A 26,273-nucleotide genomic window follows, 5' to 3' on the forward strand; every position below is an offset into this window, starting at 1 on the left:
CATTAAACCAGCTTAAATCACCAATGCAGGAAAAAGTGACTAGATATAATTGGAAACAAAATTGTAGAAAATTATTTTACATTGTAGACAATTTAGCATGAAGAATTGATTTTTTTACTTTTTTTAAAAAAATACAATACATACAAACATTAAATGAGAATATGTTGAACATTATATACAGCATATTTTAGCATAATCCGGAACTGGTTCTTTTATAAGTAACTACAAATCTCAACGTCCCATGATCAACTATGAGGGACATGTAAGAAATTCAAGGCTAAACAAATAGAGCAAACAAAGCAAGTATAGTTGGTCCTAAATTTATAATTCTAAAGTTTATATCTCAAAGAAATTCACATCAAATTAATTGTAGACACAAACACAAAACTTTACTTAATTGAGAATATTATAATAAAACCCTCAATCACAAGACTACAAACTTTTATATATACTAGGTAGAAGCAATGGTTAGTGCATGTTTGCTTAGTTTTAAAGTTTTAAACATTGTCTATAATTTTAATAAAAATTGGTTCACTATATATTTTTTTGAATATATATATAATAGAATGAATTATAATTCTATAGTATATATAAATATTTATATCAATAATCTCTATATATATGATATCTAAACACAACGTTGACATAAATATATATTTACATGGCTACATGACATATATATAAAGTACAATAATATTTAAAAAAAAAAAATTGATAATAGAAATAAAATAAGAATATAAAAAGTCATAGTATAGATAGTAGTATACATGCATCAACTATTTTTAGTTTATAATGTATTTCATCATGTCTATTGGTAAATTTGATGAAGAAAATGAGCTCCAATCACTTGATAAAAAACAAACTACCACACAAATTTATAAGATAAAAAAATAATATATATGCCTTTATTATTTTTAAATAAATATGATTTAATTATTTAAATTATCATAAAATATCTTTAAAATATTATATTATTAATTTTTGTTTAATTTTATGTTTGTTCTAATTTTTTATTTTTGAATTTGACAGTGACAATAAAAAATTATATATTATATATTTGATATAATATTAAGTTTAAGTTTAATTAAATTTGATTTAAGTTATTAAATATATGATTTTGTTATTATTAAATGATTATCATTGTAAAATATCTCAAAAATATCATATTTTAATTTGTTTAATTATTTAATTTTTTTTAAAGTTTAAGTCATGTTTACAATCTGCCGTTAAATATATGAATATTCTGTTAAATATAAAAATATTCGGTTAAAATTAACAGAAAAAATAAAAAAAATATTAAAATCAATAATTTATGTTATCTACACACTTTTTATATAGAAGAGATATAAGACTTTTGTCTTATTTATTTTACATTCTGGATGAATTTTTAAGCTTAAGGGGTATGAGTATTTATAATAACTCATTCATTATATAAGCCATCCAATTTTACCAACATACACATTTTACATCCACACATTTTATTTACTAAAATGTTTTTACAGATAGTCTATGAAAATCACTTCCGAAATGTATTGCTTCTTTTCAAGTTTCTAAAGATAATTAACTAATTTAATTCATTTTTATTTTATTTTAATTAAAATTGGTTAGTTATAATATATTTAATTATTTAATTTAAAATAGAATAATTAAATAAACAAATTATTTGAAATTCAAAATTCAAATCACAGGGATAGGAAATCCCTAGCCCCACATATTAGAGGTATCCCTAATTTTCTCATTTGATTGTTTAATCAATATTTAAGACAATATATTTGTCCCAAAATAAATATCAGTTAATTCAAAATTAACTTTATCTAAAAATCTCAGTTTTAAATAAATAAATATCTTATTCTAAATAAGAGAATTATTAATCTCTCATTTTATATTAATCCAAACATGATTAATATTTATTTTAACCTATAGTTTTTCAAAATAAAAACTATATAATTAAATAATTAATTGCTCATAATCATCACATAATTATTTCCTTGTCTAAAAAAATTAATTCATTTGCAATTTAGTCATTCTCTCTACAAATCTTCCTTATGACATACTTACCCTTGACAGTGTAGGACAGAAGTGACCTGGGAACCATGGACCTATACTACGAAGCTCCAATAAACCAGATTATTAATCAATCTCTTTAATCTAAAAATCTTACTTGTTAATTCCATGATATTACTCCACTATAAATATGGAATTGCACTCTAAGTATTTATAGAATTATATTTATAGAGTTTTCTTTGTAGTTCATTGATATAATCAATAAATGTAGTTTTGCCATCCAATTATTGGTTTGTTAATTAGAGCTGGTCAAAATTATCGTTTTACCCTTCTAATTACCTCTTGTTCCTTAAGTACTATTAATTCACTAGCAAATAATTAATCTATAATCAAATTATAGATTTGAGCTCAATAACTATTCAGTTCCATAATTAACACTTAAAGGAACCAATATTTGTTCCTTTAGAAAAGTATGAATTCTATTATTGTAAATTATGTCCCTAGCCATTCATTATATTGAATCTCCAAAACAAAAGTTACTAGCCTCATTATACGAAGAAACTTTAACAAGTGAATCAAAAGATCTAATAAGTACAAACACGAGTTCATGACTACTCATGATTTAGATGATCTACAAATGATCATCTATTATGATAAGAATTGAATTTTTATGGCAATCGGTAAGTTTATAAAGATAAATAATTTATATCGGTCCCGTTATATATAATCTCTATTATATACAGTATATTTACCAAGATGTCTATCAACATCAGTAATCTGAATCTAGATTGCTCGCATCCCGCATGCTTAGTAAACCATACTAGTAACATTCATTAAAGATTTCTTACTTTAATATGTTACAGACTATTTTATTCATTGTATATGATATTAATTCTCTCGTACTAATACAAGATCATATCATCATAAATGAATATAAAATTTATCTTGATATTCATATAAAATTATTCAAACAATAATTATAACATTCAAATATAATAAAATTGTATTTTTATTTAAATCAATAAAATGTTTTTACATGCTTTTATGGCATAAATCCTAACACGTATTAGCTTATGTAATGTATTGTATAAGATTAATGCCAAATTACTTACTAACATGTTGAGAGAAAGTACTTGGGAGTGTGATCTCTGAAGAGCAAAGTCCATTCATACCGAGGCATTTAATTACAGATAATGTCATGGTGGGTTTTTATTTGAGATGATGGAGAGATTGGGTTTCACATGGACTTCATTGCTTTGATCAGAAATTGTATCTCCACAGTCACATATTCTGTCAATGAGATATATTGGATAGTCAATTGCAGAAAATTATTTAAAATTATAAACAACTTTTCATAGTGAAATGATTCGAAAAATACAATAGCAATCTCAAATGGGAATTCATTGAAAATAAAATACATATCTCAGTCAAATATTTTGAAGTCATAGAGCAAACAATGAAAGTTCAATTTATCAACGAAAATAAAATAAACAAAGAGGCATTCACAACACTCTTTAACATCATTAAAAACAGAATTAGCTGTCCATTTGGTGATATTAAGGGCAGCTGTAACGCCCTACTCCCTTAGAGCCGTCACCAAGTGTGTTTAAAATTATGCCTCAACTCGCTAATCGAGGTTTTAAATTAAAAACGTGTAACTAAGCCGTAATTAAAAGAATACATTAGAGAAAGTAGATTTCATTGCTAAACATAAAAGTTTACACTTGGGATCCCAAAACAAAGTTTAGAAAATATTTACAACACAAAACTGTTCAGAGTCGACTAGACGACAAAACCTAGGTTCCTTTACAAACATCTCCCAAAATCCCCTAGTTGTGGCAGCCAGGCTGGCCGGACATGTACACGCCGCCTCATGCCAGCTGTGCTCATGGTTGGTTGATCTTCTCTTTACCCTTACCTGCACCACAGAGCATCTGTGAGCCGAAGCTTAGCAAGAAAACCCAAAACAGATAACATATGCAAAATACAAGTCGAACATATAAATAGGCCACCAATGGCTAAACACATACGGCCTAGCCGCCTAGGCGTTTACCAAGCCCTAGGTATGCGGACCACGCCGTGAGGATATCCTAGGTATCCTTTTAGGGACTCGCCCTGGCAACTTGCACCCCTCGTGCTCAACGCTGCTCCCGGCCCTTTGCTGTTCTCGGCCTTGCACTCAACGTGCCTGATGCCGTTCCCGACCCCACGCCGTTCCCGGTCTACACCGTTCCCGGCTCTTGCCGATCACACATATAATATCAACACAGTATAGCAACAAGCACAGAATTCAAGCATAAACAAATAAAGAGCCATGCTCTACAACTCTAGTATATAGGGCTCGGCCCTGCATGTCATTTCCATTCAATATATTGGGCTCAGCCCTGCACATAAGCTCTATGGAAACAGTGGTTTTCTTACCTGAGTTCCGAGCTACCTGAGCACCGATGCCCCGAGCACAGTCCGCTAACAGAAGCCTTGCCGGAACCCTAGTCACAACACATAACAATATCCGACCATCAAATTCCAACCCAACAAATAACCTCGAACTGTAACCCTAACCTCCGGGATCTTGAATTCTATCACTCCGAGTGATAAAATCCATCCCGAGCCTTCCCCTTAAAGTTCCCAAGTCAAACATATCATTAAATTCCTCACTGACACTAAGGGCCGCGGCCCCTCCCCCTAGAGCCGCGGCTAGCCTCAAAACAGAGGCTAGCTCTCCACTGACCAACACGCGGGCCGCGGCGCGCCCGAATTCCTTCAGCCTCCCACGGCTGTGCGCGCATGCGGGCCGCGGCACACCCCTCCTAGGGCCGCGGCACAAGCAGGAAACCCAGAATTTCCATCAACTTTTCATCCCTTCTTCAAGCCAATTATCACCAAAACCAAACTAAGACTCCTAAATATTCAACACAGTTACTCCAGCACAGAAACAACATCAAAATCTCATCAAAGCATGCTCCAAAACTTAGCTAAAACACCCAAAGATCAAGCAAGCTTAACTACATGCAAACCTCTAAACCAGCAGAAAATTAAAGACTAAACCTTAGTGTTTAAAGCTTACCTTGCTGAGCTCAATCCCAGAATTATGATCCTCAATCCCAAAGCTTCAAGCCCCTAGAGTTTCCCAGCTGAACCCCTTCAATTTCCCAAGCAATTCCTTTAAGTTTCTTCAAGTTTAGCCTTAGAGAGAGTGAAAGAGAGAGACAAAAGCTATTTCTCAGCTCAAGGAAGATATGAGTCGGTTTCCCTCAGTTTCTGTACAGTTCTATTTTATTTATTTGTTTTATATGACTTAAGTCTAAAGGTTACCTCAAGGCTCGGGGTACCAAAACGTCCCCGAGGGCAAAAATGGTAAATTCCCCAAATATTTTTTGCCTAAACATTCTATCCTCAAATATATCTCCAAATATTTATTTCTATGTCCCGATAATCCCATAACTCAACTAATACCAGAATTACCCCTCGACTCAACCCGAGTCCGAATCTCAACCCCGTTGTGACTCCCTGGCCCACTGCTCCCCAGGACTGTCTCGGATCGTCCCGATAATCCCATAACACAACTTCACTTTTTGACATAAGCTTGCACTGATTTAATGGAGCTAGAATCCAAGTACATGTGCTTTTTGGTAGAGGAGGACACATTCTAAACGTAGATTATGGATGATCAGAGGAATTTTTCATTACTTGGGCATCTCATAAATTTTTCCATTTTGATTAATCCCCTAATCATTTTGTGGAATTGTGTCACTGGAACGCTGTCTTCAGTTCAACACTCTTAGAAATAGAACATGGTGTGGCCATTGTTACGAAATTTCATAGTTCATTCCTTCAACTCATTCGACCCATTGATCATCTGGTTAGTACAAGAAATGGTTCAACTTTACAACCATTCGATATAGTTCACTCCTTTTAAAAGCATTAAGTGGCTAATTAGAGGCTTAAGGGAAAAAGGGTCATTTTGGTGTTAAATTAATGACTTAGTTTATAGCTTTCTTCAGCCAAAGGAAACCCAAAACAGAGTTCCCTTCCTCTCTCTCTCTCGGCTGGTTCTCTCCCTCTCAAACTCTTGAAAGTTTTCATTGAAAAGCTTGGATTTTTTTAAGGTTTTGAGCTAGGAAATTATTAGGGTAAAGCTAGGAAGTTATCTCAGCCATTAAGGTATGATTTCAACCTTTAATTCTTTATGAGTTTTCTGATTTTCATCTGAAGTTCTTGGTGTTCTAGAGTTTCAAAAACTCAAGTAGTGATTTTGAGTATTAGTGGTGAATTTTGTTGGAGTATTGTATTTTTGAGTTATGTTGGAGGTATTATAGTTGTTTGTAGTCTGTTTCTGGGATTGGGACAGGTTTGGGGTTGATTTTTGAGGTTTGAGACTTGGAGAACCTGAAGAGAAAAACCCAGAAATTGGGTTCTCTGTCTTTGGCACTACATCATCCAGTAGGTGGCCCTACAGCGCCATTGGGTCTTTGTCTTTGGTGCTATAGCACCCAGTACATGGTGCTACAATGCGGGTCGAGTTGTCAGGTTGACGTTTTTGGCTTTGGCACCGTAGCGCCTGGTACTATTTTTCAGAGCATGAATTCTTGTACTTTGTGGAGTTTTGGCCCGAGGGCTCTGGGGACGATTCCACCACTCTGTTTGGTGGGATTGGAGGTCCCGAGAGCGCGGGATTGGTCTCGGTATTGGATTTTGGAATTTAAACTCATTGAAACACCATTTTATGGTTGTGACTAGGTTACTGCTAGAGCTCAGAATATGGTCGTGCTCAAGGGATTGTTTATATAAATAACTTGTGCTCGGACCAAAGGTAAGAAAATTGCACCCAATACGTGGTATATGTGATTAGGACTTGGCTCGATTGTTGATTGTAACTATGAATAGGGCTTGTGTAACGTCCTAAATTCTCTAATGTGGCTTGGTGTCTTGATTAGGGGGTCTGGAGGGCAATAATTGGTTTACCGTGTTATTATATGACTATATACATGATTATGTGAGTTATATTATTAAAAAGCTACATGCGTGAGGGCCCGTTTCTTATTAGTTTGTGAAAAATTAAATGTTTTGTCTATAAACCTCCGAATTGGCACATGTCAAGAAATGTTGAGATTCTAATTCCTACTTCAAGTTAGTAGTGATGGCCACAAACAATTATGCGAACGGATTTGGATATCATACATTTGTAGCAGCCCAAACCAAGTTCCTCAACTACATCACCAAACAACAAAAGTAACTGGTGAAAAAACAAATCCCATGAGCCAAAATGCAAGCCTGCAATCCACAAACCTGAAAATGATGATGGTGTCCATCACCATGGTGAATTTTATCTCAGCTCAGAGTAAAGAGTAAGCCAACGTTATCAACCCTGTCTCAGTAACTTCGTAGTTCTGCTTGAAGTAGAAAAGATAGTTATTATTTAGCTCTCCCCAATCAATATTAACACTACAATTATGTTCGTACCAAAAAACAACCCGTCAAGTAAAATAAAAATAAAACACAAGAAAATTGAACAACTAAATAAATGGATGGTAGTTAAACTTTTACCATTCTTGACGTCTCTTCAGGAAAAGGTATATCTTTTTGAATTCTAAACATTAGGCAGGACAAGTTAGAGCCTAGAGCTAGGAGGTGCATTTTTCTGGGATACCCCGAGGGTATTAAAGGCTACAAGTTGTGGAGTATTGAAGATGGTGACCACCAAAAATATTTCACTAGTAGAGATGTGGTCTTCGAAGAAGGGAAACTGTACAAAGATACACTCAAACAAGATAAATCTAATGCTCATACAAAGCCAGAAATAAAGGAGACGATTCAAGTTGAGGTGGAGATACCTTTCAATCATTTTAAAGAGGAACATGCTACTTTAGAAGAACATGAAGAAGAAACCGAAGAAAAGACAGAAAGTGACATGGAAATAGAAGACAACACTTGGGATTATCAACTGGTTAGAGACAGAGAAAAGAGAGACATAAAAGCACCAGAAAGGTTTGGTTTTGCAGACATTGTACACTATGCTTTGAGTGTAGCCGAGAAAAATGAAGATGAATCAGGGACTTATGTTGAAGCTATGACATCAGTTGATAAGATTGAGTGGAGTAAAGCTATGAGAGAAGAAGTTGATTCTCTAAACAAAAATAACACCTGGAAACTGATAGATAAACCTATTGGGAAGAAAATTGTAGGCTGCAAGTGGATTTATAAGTTCAAGGAAGGAATACCAGGGGTAGAAAAGCCTAGATATAAAGCAAGGCTTGTGGCTCGAGGTTTCACACAAAGAGAAGGTATTGACTACAAGGAAATATTCTCACCAGTAGTCAAACACACTTCAATAAGAATGCTACCTGAGTCTTGTGGCAACTGAAGATCTTGAACTTGAACAATTAGATGTAAAGACAGCTTTTCTACATGGTGATCTTGAAGAAGAAATCTTAATGAAACAGCCAGAAGGTTTTGAGGTAAAGGGTAAGGAAAATCAGGTTTGCTTATTAATGAAATCTTTGTATGGCTTAAAACAATCACCTAGGCAATGGTATAAGCGGTTTGATGATTTTATTACTAAAATTGGTTTTAAAAGAAGTTCTTATGATAGTTGTGTGTATGTTAGAAATGCAAAGTCAACTGTCTTTCTCTTATTATATGTGGATGACATGTTAATTGCTAGCAAACATATGACTGAGATTGACAAAGTTAAAAAGCTGCTGAAAAGAGAATTTGACATGAAGGATTTTGGGTCTGTCAAGAAAATACTTGGAATAGAAATCACTCGAGACAGAAAGCTAAGGAGGCTGAAGCTATCTCAAAAGGGGTACATTCTTAAAACTTTATCTAAGTTTGGTTTTGATAAAGTTAGCTCTGTAAGTACTCCTATAGCTCAACAATTTAAACTCTCAAATTCTCATTCTCCCTCTACTGATAAGGAAGAAAAATTAATGGAATCTATTCCCTATACTAATGTGGTAGGTAGCATAATGTACATTACGGTCTGTACAAGACCCGATTTATGCTATGGTGTTAGTGTGGTTAGTAGGTTTATGGGGAAACCAGGTGTTGAACATTGGAAAGCAGTTATGTGGCTCATGAGGTTTCTAGAGGGAACTTCAGACATAGGATTAATATATGGTTCTGATTGCAACAAAACAGGTGTATTGGGGTTTGTTGACTCTGATTATGCAGGAGATTTAGACACTAGAAGGTCCCAAACTGGTTTTGTTTTTCAACTTAATGGTTGCACTATTAGTTGGAAAGCTAATCTTCAATCTATTGTAGCTCTCTCAACAACAGAAGCATAATATATTGCTTGTACAGAAGCTGTTAAAGAAGCCTTATGGCTTAAGGGGATCACTCGAGAATTTGGCATAGAACAGCGATATGTAAGTGTCTACTGTGACAATCAAAGTGCCTTGCACCTATGTAAAAATCAAGTGTTTCATGAGAGGACCAAACATATTGATGTAAGGTTACACTTCATCCGAGATATCATTGCAGAAGGAAATGTTTAGTTTCACAAGATTGCTACAGAAAATAATCCCTCAGATATGCTCACAAAATCACTGCCAACAGCCAAGTTTAGACATTGTCTAAGCTTGCTTCAGATCACTCACATATAAGCATTGTGATCCTAGGAATCTCTCTTATAGTTTAAATTGTAAATGGCTGTTATAATTGTTTACAGATTTGTAATGTACCTTAATTGGTCAAGGTGGAGAATTGTTGTAATAACCAATTAATGTACCTAAGTTTTAAGATAGTCAGTCATTTAAGTTTGTTAGTGACAGTTATTTCTGTTATTAGCTCTTAGTATGTTTTGGGTTGGCTATATATATAGCACCCTTTTGTATTCTTGTATTATTGACTCATTTTTGTAAACATTCTTTATATTCTTCAATAAAGCTTGATAGAGATTCTTGTCGTGGACTAGTCTAATGAGAACTTTATTGTCTCATTAGGAAACCACGTAAATTTGTGTTCTGTGTTCTTAGAGTATATTGTTCATTGTGGTTCTTGGCATTAAGTGAAGTTTTCAGCTGGTGTGGTGGTTCCCTGTTTTGCACAACATAAATATTGAGACTTAAGTTGCTCACAAACAGAATAATATACACTATCATAGAATTTGACCTCAAATTGAATTATTAAAACAAAATATTTGCCAAAAATAATATTTCGAACAAAATCTCAATCCATAAACCAAAACACAGTTGAGCAACAAAGGTGGGCTACCAATTATTAAGCGAGATTATCGACTAAAATGTCAACTGAAATTACACTTAAACAAATAAATAAATCCAAAACGGTTAAAGAGAGATGACACCAGAAGCAAAGTTGAACTCCATGAAAATACATAGCGCAACGCTCAGAATTAGGACCCATGTATGGAAACAATCACAAGAGAGAGTTGAATCCTAGTCCAATAGAAGCCACTGCAGATGGTATATGACTGAGTTGTTAACAGCAAATAGTTATCTCTTGGACAAGGATATCTCAGTACTAAAATCAGTTGGAAGTATGCAAGAATAGCATATTAATTGCAAAAGTCAATAACAATAATTAAAAACTTTTTTAATTCATATTATACATTCACAAAACTATAAACATGGTGAAGCGGAAAAAGTAGTACCAGCTAGCGTGGAGAATTTTGCAGAAAATGAACTGAACAATCATCTTGCGCCTGGTCTTCGCTCAAGTAAGGATGTGATCAGATATCTAGTTTCGGGATATCAGCAACTATGTGCCAATCCTCCCCAGTCTCCCTCTGTAGTCGTGATGTTAGTGTTAGAGTTATTATTTGAGGGCATTTTAGTCTTTTCTTAATTATTGTTATTTTATATCTTTTGCCTTATATAAAAGGCTTGGCTTATTAGTTTTGTAACCTAGAATACATTCTCTCTATTTTGCAATACACTCTAGCCTCCCTTTTCTCTCTTCATCTTTTTGCTATCTCTCTTTTGGGTTTTATGGATTGTGTCTTTTGCATAATTATCATGGTATCAGAGAAGGGTTTATGGAATTGAATTTCTTAAGCGTAACCATAGGTTTTTGTCTTGGGTCTCCTTCGTATTGCAGCAAACTGGGTCGAAGCATCTTTGCAGTAACTCGGTATGTGATTTTTGTGTTCATTCTGAAATTTTAGGGTTTCGTCAGATTGCAGAATTTGGGAACTTTTGTCTGAGATAGCATTTGGAAATTTGTTTCTGAAATGGCAAGTAATAGAGATGATTCCCTTCAATCCATTAGTGTGAGGTTAGATGGAAAGAATTATTCTTATTGGAACTATGTGATGAAAAAAAATTTGAAAGGGAAAAAGATGTGGGGTTATGTTTCTGGAACTTTGGTTAAACCAACAAATGACAAAGCGGATTATGCAACTTTGCTAGAAAATTGGGAAGTGGATAATTCAAAAACTATTACTTGGATAAACAACTCTGTAGAACACTCCATAGGTACCCAACTAGCCAAGTATGAAACAGCGAAGGAAGTTTGGGACCATCTTGCAAGGCTGTATACTCAGTCTAACTTTGCAAAGCAATATCAATTAGAATCAGATATTAGAGCTCTTGAACAGAAAGATATGAGTATTCAAGAGTTCTATTCAGTTATGACAGATCTATGGGATCAATTGGCCCTTACTGAATCTGCAGAATTACGAGCTTTTGCACCATATATTGCTCGTAGGGAGGAACAACGATTGGTTCAGTTTTTGATGGCACTTCGTGATGACTTTGAGGGACTCCGTGGCTCTATTTTGCATCGTTCTCCACTTCCTTCGGTTGATTCAGTAGTTAGTGAACTGTTGGCAGATGAAATTCGTCTTAAGTCTCAAGCAGGAAAAGGCATCCTCCCAGCACCCAGTCCCTCTGTTTTGGTAGTTCCTCCTCGACACTTTTCTAACCATGAGAATAAACCTCACACAAAGGTTGGAGTTGATGAATGCAGCTTTTGCAAACAAAAAGGTCACTGGAAGGCTCAGTGTCCTAAATTAGTAAATCATGCACCTCAGCAACAAAGACATCAACTCAGACCTCCTCAATTCGGTAATCAACCGCCTCATTATGGTAGCCAACCACATTTTGGCAACCAATCACAACCTCGACCATACCGTCCTCCGCAATTTAATGCCGCTGCTACTGTACCTCCATCTGACTCGTATGATTTTGGGGCCTCATCTTCCAATCCTGCTCTTTCTGCCCTCTCAGAACAGTTTCAGAAGTTTCTTACCATGCAGCCACATGCTATGTCCGCCTCTTCTTCGGTAGGTCAGCCCCCTACTAGCTATTCAGGTATGACATCCTTTACATGGATTTTAGATTCTGGAGCCTCGCACCATATGTCTCCACATTCGAAATCTTTTGTTTCCTTGTGTCCTGCATCATCTGTGCCTGTCATGACTGCTGATGGTACTCCTATGCCATTAGCAGGTGTTGGTTCTGTTGTCAGTCATCATTTATCACTTCCTAATGTTTACCATATTCCTAAGCTTTCACTAAACATTGTATCTGTTGGTCAATTGTGTGATTCTGGTTACTTAGTGTCTTTTTCTTCTACCTCTTGTCATGTGCAGGATCCACAGTCTCAGAAGCTGATTGGGACCGGCCGTAGGCGAGGGGGGGGGGGGTTTATATGTTTTGGATGAGCTGAGATTACCAATATTTGCAGCTCCTAGTGTTGATCTGTCTTCCTTTCGATTGTCTCCATCATCGTCTAGTTTTTATTTATGGCACTCTCGCCTTGGTCATGTTTCAGCTTCCCGTATAAGATTCTTAGCTTCTACAGGAACCTTACGAGATTTGCAAGTTCATGATATTTCTGATTGTAGTGGTTGTAAACTTGCAAAATTTTCTGCTTTACCTTTCAGTAAAAGTACTTCATGTTCTGTTGCACCTTTTGACTTAGTTCATTCTGATGTGTGGGGACCCTCTCCTATTGCTACAAAAGGAGGGTCTAGATATTATGTCTCTTTTGTTGATGATCACACTCGATTTTGTTGGGTTTTTCTAATGAAATGTCGTTCTGATTTCTATGATATTTATGATCGTTTTCGAGCTTATGTAAAAACTCAACATGCTTCTGTTATTAAATGTTTTAGATGTGATCAAGGTGGTGAATATACTTCAAATAAATTCTGTAATTTGCTTGCTTTAGATGGAACTGTGTATCAAACTTCTTGTACAGATACCCCTGAACAAAATGGTGTTGCTGAAAGAAAGCATAGACACATTATTGAAATTGCTCGTTCTCTTTTGTTGTCCTCATCTGTGCCTAGTCAGTTTTGGGGAGAAGCAGTTCTCACTGCAATCAACCTTATAAATAAGATTCCATCTTCAATCACTTCAGGTTTGTCCCCTTTTGAAAAACTATATGGACATATCCCTGATTATTCTTCTTTGAGAGTCTTTGGTTCTACTTGCTTTGTTCTTCGTCCTAGTGTAGAGCGTACAAAACTGTCATCACGCTCTGCACTTTGTGTGTTCCTTGGTTATGGTGATGGCCAAAAAGGATATCGTTGTTTTGATCCAACTTCTCAAAAATTATATGTATCTCGCCATGTTGTTTTTCTTGAGCATATACCCTTCTTTTCTATTCCTGGCACTACTCACAACTTGACCAAATCAGATCTTATTCATATTGATCCTTTTTGTGAGCATACAAGTACCTCTTCTCCTCAAGTTCCTCAAATTGTAGAGTCTGAATCTTCTCCTGCTCCTATAGTCCCTTTCCACTTCATTACTCTCGCAGGTCTCGAGCTATTGATACTGGTATTTCGCAGGCTGACATTTCTGAAACACCTCCGCCTACAGCTGTTCTAGATCCTTCTGATACTGTAGATCCTCCTCGCTATCCTCAGTGCACTCGTAAGTCTACTAAACTACCACACTTTTTTTATTCGTCTTATTCTATCCCTTTCACTTCGTTTTTAGCGTCTATTCATTGTCTCTCTGAGCCTTTATCCTATAAAGAAGCAGTTACTGACCCTCTTTGGCAGCATGCTATGAATGAGGAACTTTCAGCTTTGCGCAAGACAGATACTTGGGATTTGGTATCTTTACCTCCTGGTAAACATACAATTGGTTCTCGTTGGGTTTATAAAATCAAGACCAAGTCTGATGGGTCTGTTGAACGCTACAAAGCTAGATTGGTAGCTAAGGGATTTTCTCAACAGTATGGTATGGATTTTGAGGAAACTTTTGCTCCTGTTGCAAAAATGACTACTGTTCGTGCTCTTATAGCAGTTGCATCTGCTCGTCAGTGGAATATATCTCAGTTGGATGTTAAGAATGCTTTCTTGAATGGAGATTTACATGAAGAGGTCTACATGGTTCCTCCTCCTGGGGTCCCTCACAATCATGGAGAAGTTTGTAAGCTTAAGAAAGCTCTGTATGGTCTCAAACAGGCTCCTCGAGCATGGTTTGAGAAGTTCTCCAATGTTATTACTTCTCTTGGGTTTCTCTCAAGTAATCATGACTCAGCACTATTTTTTAAGTGTACCAATGCAGGTCGTATTCTCCTTTCCTTATATGTTGATGATATGATCATTACTGGTGATGATTTAGATGGAATTGCAGTGTTAAAGTCTCAATTAGCTTCTCAGTTTGAGATGAAAGATTTGGGGCCTCTTCGGTATTTTCTGGGTATTGAAGTTGCCTTCTCCCCAAAAGGTTATCTTCTTTCTCAGTCAAAATACACTTCTGACATTATTGACCGTGCTCGTCTTACAGATACAAAAGTAGTTGCCACTTCTTTTGAGCTCAATGTTCAGTATTCTCCTTCTGATGGCACTACCTTGCATGATCCTACTTTGTATCGCACTATTGTTGGCAGTTTGGTTTATCTCACTATCACTCGCCCCGACATTGCATATGCTGTTCACATTGTTAGTCAATTTGTTGCCTCTCCTACTACTGTTCACTGGGCAGCTGTTCTTCGCATTTTGAGGTATCTTCGGGGTACTATCTTTCAAAGCCTTTTGTTTCCCTCCACTTCTCCCTTGGAGCTGCGTGCATACTCTGATGCTGATCATGGTCGTGATCCCACGGATCGGAAGTCTGTTACTGGTTTCTGTATCTTTTTGGGTGATTCTCTTATTTCTTGGAAAAGTAAGAAACAAACTGTTGTCTCCCAATCTTCCACTGAAGCCGAGTACCGCGCTATGTCATCTACTACCAAAGAAATTGTTTGGTTAAGATGGCTGCTTGTAGATATGGGTGTATGTCATTCTCAACCCACTCCTATGTATTGTGACAATCAGAGTGCCATTCAGATTGCTCACAACTCAGTTTTTCATGAACGCACCAAGAACATTGAGATTGACTGTCACTTCACTCGTCACCACCTGAAGCTTGGCACTATCACTTTGCCTTTTGTTCCTTCTTCTTTACAGATTGCTGACTTCTTTACTAAGTCTCATTCTATTTCTCGTTTTCAATTTCTAGTTGGCAAACTCTCGATGCTTATTGTTGCTGCATCGTGAGTTTGAGGGGGCTGTTAGAGTTATTATTTGAGGGCATTTTAGTCTTTTCTTAATTATTGTTATTTTATATCTTTTGCCTTATATAAAAGGCTTGACTTATTAGTTTTGTAACCTAGAATACATTCTCTCTATTTTGCAATACACTCTAGCCTCCCTTTTCTCTCTTCATCTTTTTGCTATTTCTCTTTTGGGTTTTATGGATTGTGTCTTTTGCATAATTATCAGTTAGTAACGGACAACAGTTGATTGATAGAGAAAGAAGAGAGCTAGGTGGTTTTGGCATGAACATGAGATTGACGCAGAACAAAATTTCCAACTTCTTAAGAGAGTTGAGGCGTTTAATAGCTTTTGTGTCCAAGGCCTTAAGGTTTTCGCAACTACAAATGACAATTTCCTTTAAACTCGAAGGCAATCCCCCTTCTAAAAATATCTCTTGTCCTTGACATTCAGATATTCTTATGGTGTCAAGAGATGGAAATGCAGCATCCATCTGTTGGTCCCTTGGAAGTAAAGGCAATAGTTGGTCCCACTCATCGATCACGAGCTTTCTCAACGATGGAAGGTAATCAGGAAATGGAACTTTGAGTGTCGGACAATCTCTCAATTCAAGTTCTTTGAGAAGAGGAAAAACTCCACCTTCTTCGCCTTCAATAAACAACCACTCTCTGAGCACCGGCATCATTTCCAAATGCAAACTCTCCAAACATCTAAATTGCCCTGTACCAGAATTATTAGAATAGAACTCCAAACCTATTCTCAACACGCTTGAAAACTCTGAAATCAAAAGGTGTTTGAGGGAGGGTAGCTGCCCCAAAGGCGGCAAGACTAAACAATGCTTACATCTATATAGGCTCACTGTATCATATTAGATAACAAATTGGATCCAAACCAATCTGGGAAAGTGGCACTTTTGTAGTTATGGATTTCAAGTTCCTTCAAATTTGCATGAGGTTCAAGTTGGCCAAGTACTTCTCTTTCTTTACTATTATTGGTTGCGTGATTAATACCCCATCTCAATATCAACTTATTAACAAACATCTTATTTTTTAACTCGGCCTCCAAAGCATCTCTACAATCAGCAACATTTTCTAGTCCATAAATGTGGAGAGTCCCACATAGATTTTTCAGGCTTTGCAGTTGCTTCATGCCAGACTTGATGTTCTTATCAAAAAAAAAATCACTTAACTTACATAGACTTGTCATGTTACCAATTAGTGGTGTCTCCTTTAAGCAAGGGGGAGTGCAGAGATACCGCATGTTGATTAAATTCCCTATCTTCGCCGGCAATGTAGCAAGTCTAGTGCAACATTCCAACAAAAGGGTCTGCAAATAATACAATTTGCAAACTGCATCAGGCAACTTTTTAATTTCAGTGAAAGATAAGTCCAAATACCTTAAATGCTTTACATTACCAATTGAATCGGGCAACTCCTTCATAGAAAATTCGTTTAAACCAAGTACTCTTAAACAACTTCCTGCTGTAAGCATCAAATCATACAGGACTACATTTTGCATATAGCATTGTTGGAATGGTAATGCTAATATGGTACGCAAGCTCTTGGCTTCATACAAGCCCGTAAATTTGTTGATAGCATAAATCCCCTTTTTATATGACAAATGACGAGTGCCTGGACTAATGATAAAATCAGTGCTCAAATCCAAGTTAAAACAAAAATATTTTGATACATACATAGCTAAGTCATGCATGAGGTCATGCATTTGGAGAAAGGATGCATTCTTACTCGAACATTGAAAGAATGACCTTGATAAGAGATCTTCAAGGTATTCCTTTCCAAATTCCTCCATCTTTTTACTTTTTGAATCCATTGGCAAAAACCCTTCAGCCATCCATAACAAAATCAAAACTTCTCTGTCAAATTCATAGTCTTGGGGAAATATGGAACAATAAGCAAAACATTGCTTGAGATGTGGAGGTAAGTAACGATAGCTCAACCATAAAGCTGGAAGAATGGAGTTCTCTTTCTTGTACAATTCCTCCCATGTGTCACTGCCAAGTATGTCTTCCCATTTTTTAGGATTTTGTTCACAGCGCAGTAATCCACCAAGAGATTTTATTGCTAAAGGAAGGCCTTTGCACTTCTCCACTATTTTTCTACCAAGTGCTTGCAGATCTTTGTTGCTATTCTGGTCAAAATTATTTTCAAAAGCATATTTCACAAATAACTGCCAAGAATCTTCATTCAACAAAGTTTGTAGATGATGAACCTTCCCAGTGGCCATAGTAGAGGCGACAATTGTGCTTCGGGTAGTCACAAGAATTTTACTTCCATTTGCTCCAAACTCAAAAGAACTCTTCAGTGTGTCCCACAAAGAATAAGACTCGTTCCAAACATCATCAAGAACAAAGAGAAATTTCTTCCCCCTCAATGCTTCCTTCAATTTCCTTCGAAGTTCGTCGAAGTTTTCAGTACCACATTTGTTGGTGGTGACCCCCTCAAAGATCTCTTTTGTTATCCTGAAAATATCAAACTCATCCGACACAGTAATCCATACTTTTAGCTCAAAATACTTTTGTACTCTATCATCTTCATAAACAACTTGAGCAAGAGTGGTTTTGCCAAGACCACCCATCCCAACAATCGAGATGACAGAAATGTTACTACCACTATCAACATCATCTTTCAGCAACTGATCAACAATGATTTTTTTCTCAGCATCCCTCCCATAAACATCAGCATGTTCTACCAAACGAGCTAAACGCCTTGGCCAAGGTTTGTTCTGAGCACCTTCTCTCAGGCCAAGAACATCTTTTTTATCAACAAGAATCTTTAGCTTACGAAGTATCTCCATGGAATCAAGCTTAACAGTTTTATCAAATGTGGACAGAAAGGGTGGCATAAATTTCATGAGTACCTTGCTGGCACTGCTGCTGCTAGATTGATCATCTTCAAGCTTGGATCGCAGAGCTTCATAGTCAATCCTATCCACCAAGTCATCAGCCTGATAGATCACATCTTGAAGCTCGATAAGCCACATCCTGACCTCCTGGTTTCGAAGTTGCTTCTCCTCAGCATCGTTGAGCAGTGCATGAGCTGAGCACAACATGGTCTTCAACTCGTGTAGCTGGTCTAGAATCAGCTTCTTCCTCTGGAATAGCTGGGGTATTGTAATGCCCCGAATTCTCCGATGTATTTAACGGCGTGAACAGTAGGGCGGGAGGGCCGTACTTGCTTAATTATGTTATTAATTGATTAAATTCATGTATATGTTGATTATATTATGATATGATGTGAAATGCATGCATGTGAGTCCATATCTCTTTATACAGGGGTGTGATGGTAATTTGGCCCGTTAAGGGTAAATTGATTATTTATTCGCATGTTGGTGATATAATTTGAGACCACATTATAATGTGGGTTTGTTCGAGCTATTTGGCATGAGATAATCAAGGAATGTTAGATATCGGTTTGGTCATAACGGGCTTAAGCTCGGGGCTCGGGGTGAGTCTCAGGGTGTTTTTAATGATTAGAGTGTTACCGGGGATTAAAGGGTAACGGGATGTGAATTATTGGTGTTTGAGGATGTTGTGATTAGCGGGAATTGGGAAGCGTTAATTATGATTAACGGTATAGGTGGAAAGTACCAAAATTGCCCTTGGGTTGCCTTTAGAGACTTTTAAAGACCTAGGGGTATTTTAGTCTTTTGGCTTGGATATATGTTAAGCTTGGAAGGCTGTGGATTAAACAGAGTAAAAATAGAAGCCTTTCTTTTTCTTCCCGTACCTCCTTCCTGCTTCTTCTTCCTTGTGAGTTTTGTGAATTTGTTGAAGGTTTGAGCTTGGGAGCTAAGCCTTGGTACTTTGGGAGAGTGTTCCATTGTGGAAGAGCACCATAACCTGAACTTGAGGTAAGTTTTTAGCCCTTAGTTTCCATGTTTGCTCTGTTTTCGTTTTAGGAATTCAGCTTTAGAATTTGATGTGGAAAGTGAGGATTAAAGGGAGTTTTCATGTTGTTTTTTATTGGGGTTTGATGAGGGTGAGCTATGGGTGTTATTTGGGGGTTTAATTGTGTGTTTGGAAGAAGTTTAGAGAGGGTTTGAAGGGCTGGTTTGAGAGGAAAGAGCTCAGGGGAGAAAACTGGTTCATGTGGCCGACTTAGCCATTCTGGGCTGAGCGCCGCGACGCAGCAGGGGAGCGCCGCGGCCCTTGGCGTCTGGCAGGGGAGGCCCCTTATGTCTGAAGGGCGCGCCGCGGCGCAGAAGGGGAGGGCCACGGCCCTTAAGGTCAATTTTGCCAAAAAGGTGTTTTTAGCATGGGGATTCAAACCTAAGGCCTCGGGATTGAACCTACTACCCGGTTGAGTAGTGTTTGAGGTCCCGGAGGTTAGGTTTTGGTTTGGGAACTTTTAATTATTAATTTTATTGATGGAATCCCATAACTTGGTTATGACCAGGTAACCGCTAAGGGACCAAAAGGTCGATCGTTCTCAGGGTCACTCTTTTATTTGTTCTTGCTCGAACCGGAGGTAAGAAAACTGCACCCCAAGTGTGACATGCATGGTTATATGTAAGTCATGTTGATTGTGTAATATGGACATGGATTGAACATGGAATGCTTAGCATATGTTGTTCGCTTGTGCATAGCACTGACTAATTAGTCAGGTTTGGCAAAGGTGCTAGTATCAACTGTGAAGCTGTGACTGATTAGTCAGGTTCGGCAGTGGTACTGGGCACTGGTCACGTTGCACTGACTTGTCAGTCAGAATTGGCAAAGGTGTTAGTGTCAGCTGTGAAGCTGTGACTTATTAGTCAAGTTCGGCGGTGATACTGGACACTGGTCACTTAGCGCTGACTTATTAGTCAATGATGGACTTAGCGTGGTTCACGCAAGCCAACGGAGATTAGATCTAATCGACTATTAGCATTGAATGACTCAAGGAGCATTAATGCCTGACCGACCCTGAGGGTCGATGAACAAAGAGAGCTTGGAGGCTAGTGGCTTACCTAGCAGCCACTCTCCCGCTAAAATCATGTGATGTTCAGTAGCTTGTTGAAAGCTTTATGTTCAGTATGATTATAATGATAATCATTTTATAACGTTTATGAGAAGTGTTATGTTTTCTTGCTGGGCTTTGGCTCATGGGTGCTATGTGGTGCAGGTAAAGGGAAAGAAAAGCTCACTTAGCCTTGAGTGGAGAGCTGATGTGGTGGTGTGTACATATGCAGCCGCTTGACCACCACGGTCAAGGTGTTCTCAGAGGAACTAGGGGGTTTACCCTACTTTTGCCGCTTAGGTCGGCGAGATTGTAAATTTAAAACTGTAATGACCATTTTGTACTGAGAACCACTTGTAAATGTTTTGTTTAGCTCTGCAGAGCAGTTTGTAATAAAATCTCCATTTCCTTTTTATTGGTTTAATACCTTAACCTGTTAATTACACTTAGAGCACGTTTTTGACCAAAGGACTCAGGCAATGAGTCAAATTTCTGGTCCACCATTCACCGTAACTGTTCTGGGGTAGCCAGGGCGTTACAGGTATCTCCTCAGAGGCCAATCGTTCAAACAAAACCTGAAGTGAAGCAGAAAGCAAAGCACCAGCTACCAGTTCAGCTGCCATGATCAAAACCTGAAGTGAAGGACAAAAAGTAGTGAAGGAACAAAGGCTAGAACAGTCCTTACTACTCAGATCAAGAAAGCAATAATAGAAGGACAATGGTGAAGTCTAGTACAAAGAACTCTTATGTTGTCTGGTGAGACCTCTTTTCTTTTATTTGATTTGTGGTTGGATTTTATATGCCTGAATCACGCGTATTGATGTAAAAGAGACAATGGTCATGAATTGTTGGCCACAGTTTTCTCTAAACGAGAAATTGTTTAATGTTTTTTCTTGCCTTTTAATATAATATTTAAGGAGCCATGTTAGTGGACAACATTGTTTAAGTTTGGTCGGTTACTTTTAAGAAAATAAGAATGATATTCTGAGTTATGGAAATGAAATAAATATAAAACTGATATAATATTCCAATTAATACGTGAGAAAAATACAAAATCATGAGCTAGCCTTCTTTTAATTAAAAAACATAGTTCTAACTTCTACATAATTCTTCTGCTACCTATCCTACATTTTTTTTTAATACACGTGTCTTGCTTGTTATCAGTCTATAATTTTCACATTTTTCTAATTTAGTAAATATGCAATTATAATATGGCTATTACTACTTGAATACAATGATAAGTAAATAAACAAAACTAGCCTTCTTTTAATTAGAAAAACAGAGTTCTTCATAAAAAAATTTATAGGTAGAACTATGAAGAAAAAAAGTTCATTGCTTAATTTGTGGCAATAAGAATCAGAATGGACAGTATAGTTCAAATGAGAATAATAGATCTATATGTATATTAAATTTGCACTCAAAATTGACTACATAATGATAATTATGCAAAGACACAATCCATAAAACCCAAATGAGAGATAGCAAAAAGATGAAGAGAGAAAAGGGAGGCTAGAGTGTATTGCAAAAAAGAGAGAAAAGTATTCTAGGTTACAAAACTAATAAGCCAAGCATTTTATATAAGGCAAAAGATATAAAATAACAATAATTAGAAAAGACTAAAATGCCCTCAAATAATAACTCTAACACCCCCCTCAAACTCACGATGCAGCAACAATAAGCATCGAGAGTTTGCCAACTAGAAATTGAAAACGAGAAATAGAATGAGACTTAGTAAAGAAGTCAGCAATTTGTAAAGAAGAAGGAACAAAAGGCAAAGTGATAGTGCCAAGCTTCAGGTGGTGACGAGTGAAGTGACAATCAATCTCAATGTGCTTGGTGCGTTCATGAAAAACTGAGTTGTGAGCAATCTGGATGGCACTCTGATTGTCACAATACATAGGAGTGGGTTGAGAATGACATACACTCATATCTACAAACAGCCATCTTAACCAAACTATTTCTTTGGTAGTAGATGACATAGCGCGGTACTCTGCTTCAGTGGAAGATTGGGAGACAACAGTTTGTTTCTTACTTTTCTAAGAAATAAGAGAATCACCCAAAAAGATACAGAAACCAGTAACAGACTTCCGATTTGTGGGATCACGACCATGATCAGCATCAGAGTATGCACGTAGCTCCAAGGAAGAAGTGGAGGGAAACAAAAGGCTTTAAAAGATAGTACCCCGAAGATACCTCAAAATGCGAAGAACAGCTGCCCAGTGAACAGTAGTAGGAGAGGCAACAAATTGACTAACAATGTGAACATCATATGCAATGTCAGGGCGAGTGATAGTGAGATAAACCAAACTGCCAACAATAGTGCGATACAAAGTAGGATCATGCAAGGGAGTGCCATCAGAAGGAGAATACTGAACATTGAGCTCAAAAGGAGTGGCAACTACTTTTGTATCTGTAAGACGAGCACGGTCAATAATGTCAAAAGTGTATTTTGACTGAGAAAGAAGATAGCCTTTTGGGGAGAAGGCAACTTCAATACCCAGAAAATACCGAAGAGGACCCAAATCCTTCATCTCAATCTGAGAAGCTAATTGAGACTTTAACACTGCAATTCCATCTATATCATCACCAATAATGATCATATCATCAACATATAAGGAAAGGAGAATATGACCTGCATTGGTACACTTAACAAATAGTGCTGAGTCATGATTACTTGAGAGAAACCCAAGAGAAGTAACAACATTGGAGAACTTCTCAAACCATGCTCGAGGAGCCTGTTTGAGACCATACAGAGCTTTCTTAAGCTTACAAACTTCTCCATGATTGTGAGGGACCCCAGGAGGAGGAACCATGTAGACCTCTTCATGTAAATCGCCATTCAAGAAAGTATTCTTAACATCCAACTGAGATATATTCCACTGATGAGCAGATGCAACTGCTATAAGAGCACGGACAGTAGTCATTTTTGCAACAGGAGCAAAAGTTTCCTCAAAATCCATACCATACTGTTGAGAAAATCCCTTAGCTACCAATCTAGCTTTGTAGCGTTCAACAAACCCATCAGACTTGGTCTTGATTTTATAAACCCAACAAGAACCAATTGTATGTTTACCAGGAGGTAAAGATACCAAATCCCAAGTATCTGACTTGTGCAAAGCTGAAAGTTCCTCATTCGTAGCATGCTGCCAAAGAGGGTCAGTAACTGCTTCTTTATAGGATAAAGGCTTAGAGAGACAATGAATAGACGCTAAAAACGAAGTGAAAGGGGTAGAATAAGACGAATAAACAAAATGTGGTAGTTTAGTAGACTTATGAGTGCGCTGAGGATAGCGAGGAGGATCTACAGTATCAGAAGGATCTAGAACAGCTGTAGGCGGAGGTGTTTCAGAAATGTCAGCCTGCGAAATACCAGTATCAATAGCTCGAGACCTGCGAGAGTAATGAAGTGGAAAAAGGACTATAGGAGCAAGAGAAGATTCAGACTCTACAATTTGAGGAACTTGAGGAGAAGAGGTACTTGTATGGTCACAAAAAGGATCAATATGAATAAGATCTGATTTGGTCAAGTTGTGAGTAGTGCCAGGAATAGAAAAGAAGGATATATGCTCAAGAAAAACAACATGGCGAGATACATATAATTTTTGAGAAGTTGGATCAAAACAACGATATCCTTTTTGGCCATCACCATAACCAAGGAACACACAAAGTGCAGAGCGTGATGACAGTTTTGTACGCTCTACACTAGGACGAATAACAAAGCAAGTAGAACCAAAGACTCTCAAAGAAGAATAATCAGGGATATGCCCATATAGTTTTTCAAAAGGGGACAAACCTGAAGTGATTGAAGATGAAATCTCATTAATAAGGATGACTGCAGTGAGAACTGCTTCTCCCCAAAAATGACTAGGCACAGATGAGGACAACAAAAGAGAACGAGCAGTTTCAATAATGTGTCTATGCTTTCTTTCAGCAATGCCATTTTGTTCAGGGGTATCTGTACAAGAAGTTTGATACACAGTTCCATCTAAAGCAAGCAAATTACAAAATTTATTTGAAGTATATTCACCACCTTGATCACATCTAAAACATTTAATAACAGAAGCATGTTGAGTTTTTACATAAGCTCGAAAACGATCATAAATATCATAGAAATCAGAACGACATTTCATTAGAAAAACCCAACAAAATCGAGTGTGATCATCAACAAAAGAGACATAATATCTAGACCCTCCTTTTGTAGCAATAGGAGAGGGTCCCCACACATCAGAATGAACTAAGTCAAAAGGTGCAACAGAACATGAAGTACTTTTATTGAAAGGTAAAGCAGAAAATTTTGCAAGTTTACAACCACTACAATCAGAAATATCATGAACTTGCAAATCTCCTAAGGTTCCTTTAGAAGCTAAGAATCTTAAATAGGAAGCTGAAACATGACCAAGGCAAGAGTGCCATAAATAAAAACTAGACGATGATGGAGACAATCGAAAGGAAGACAGATCAACACTAGGAGATGCAAATACTGGTAATCTCAGCTCATCCAAAACATATAAACCCCCCCCCCCCTACGGCCGGTCCCAATCAGCTTCTGAGACTGCGGATCCTGCACATGACAAGAGGTAGAAGAAAAAGACACTGAGTAACCAGAATCACACAATTGACCAACAGATACAAGGTTTAGTGAAAGCTTAGGAATATGGTAAACATTAGGAAGTGATAAATGATGACTGACAACAGAACCGACACCTGCTAATGGCATAGGAGTACCATCAGCAGTCATGACAGGCACAGATGATGCAGGACACAAGGAAACAAAAGTTTTCGAATGTGGAGACATATGGTGCGAGGCTGCAGAATCTAAAATCCATGTAGAGGATGTCATGCCTGAAGAGTTAGTAGGGGGCTGACCTACCGAAGAAGAGGCAGACATGGCATGTGGCTGCATGGTAAGAAACTTCTGAAACTGTTCTGAGAGGGCAGCAAGAGCAGGATTGGAAGATGAGGCCCCAAAATCATACGAGTCAGATGGAGATACAGTAGCAGCGGAATTAAATTGCGGAGGACGGTATGGTCGAGGTTGTGAGTGGTTGCCAAACTGTGGTTGGCTACCTTAATGAGGCGGTTGATTACCGAATTGAGGAGGTCAGAGTTGATGGCTTTGTTGTTGAGGTGCACGATTTACTAATTTAGGACACTGAGCCTTCCAGTGACCTTTTTGTTTGCAAAAGCTGCATTCATCAACTCCAACCTTTGTGTGAGGTTTATTCTCATGGTGAGTAAAGTGTCGAGGAGGAACTACCAAAACAGAGGGACTGGGTGCTGGGAGGATGCCTTTTCCTGCTTGAGACTTAAGACGAATTTCATCTGCCAACAGTTCACTAACTACTGAATCAGCCGAAGGAAGTGGAGAACGATGCAAAATAGAGCCACAGAGTCCCTCAAAGTCATCACGAAGTGCCATCAAAAACTGAACCAATCGTTGTTCCTCCCTACGAGCAATATATGGTGCAAAAGCTCGTAACTCTGCAGATTCAGTAAGGGCCAATTGATCCCATAGATCTGTCATAACTGAATAGAACTCTTGAATACTCATATCTTTCTGTTCAAGAGCTCTAATATCTGATTCTAATTGATATTGCTCTGCAAAGTTAGACTGAGTATATAGCCTTGCAAGATGGTCCCAAACTTCCTTCGCTCTTGGCTAGTTGGGTACCTATGGAGTGTTCTATAGAGTTGTTTATCCAAGTAATAATTTTTGAATTATCCACTTCCCAATTTTCTAGCAAAGTTGCATAATCCGCTTTGTCATTTGTTGGTTTAACTAAAGTTCCAGAAACATAACCCCACATCTTTTTCCCTTTCAAATTTTTTTTCATCACATAGTTCCAATAAGA

The 26,273-nt window shown here is 37.3% G+C and overlaps 1 protein-coding gene across 1 annotated transcript; it reads right to left on the minus strand.

Annotated features, from left to right (window-relative positions):
• Window positions 1-16,321: 16,321 nt before the first annotated feature.
• Window positions 16,322-18,543, minus strand: LOC133831860 (putative disease resistance RPP13-like protein 1). The gene has a single exon (XM_062262268.1). It carries the CDS (start codon window positions 18,533-18,535, stop codon window positions 16,322-16,324), a length of 2,214 nt encoding a protein of 737 aa, XP_062118252.1. The 5' UTR covers window positions 18,536-18,543.
• Window positions 18,544-26,273: the final 7,730 nt, after the last annotated feature.

This window comes from Humulus lupulus, chromosome 4, assembly GCF_963169125.1.
Source record: "Humulus lupulus chromosome 4, drHumLupu1.1, whole genome shotgun sequence".
NCBI classification, from domain to species: Eukaryota; Viridiplantae; Streptophyta; class Magnoliopsida; order Rosales; family Cannabaceae; genus Humulus; species Humulus lupulus.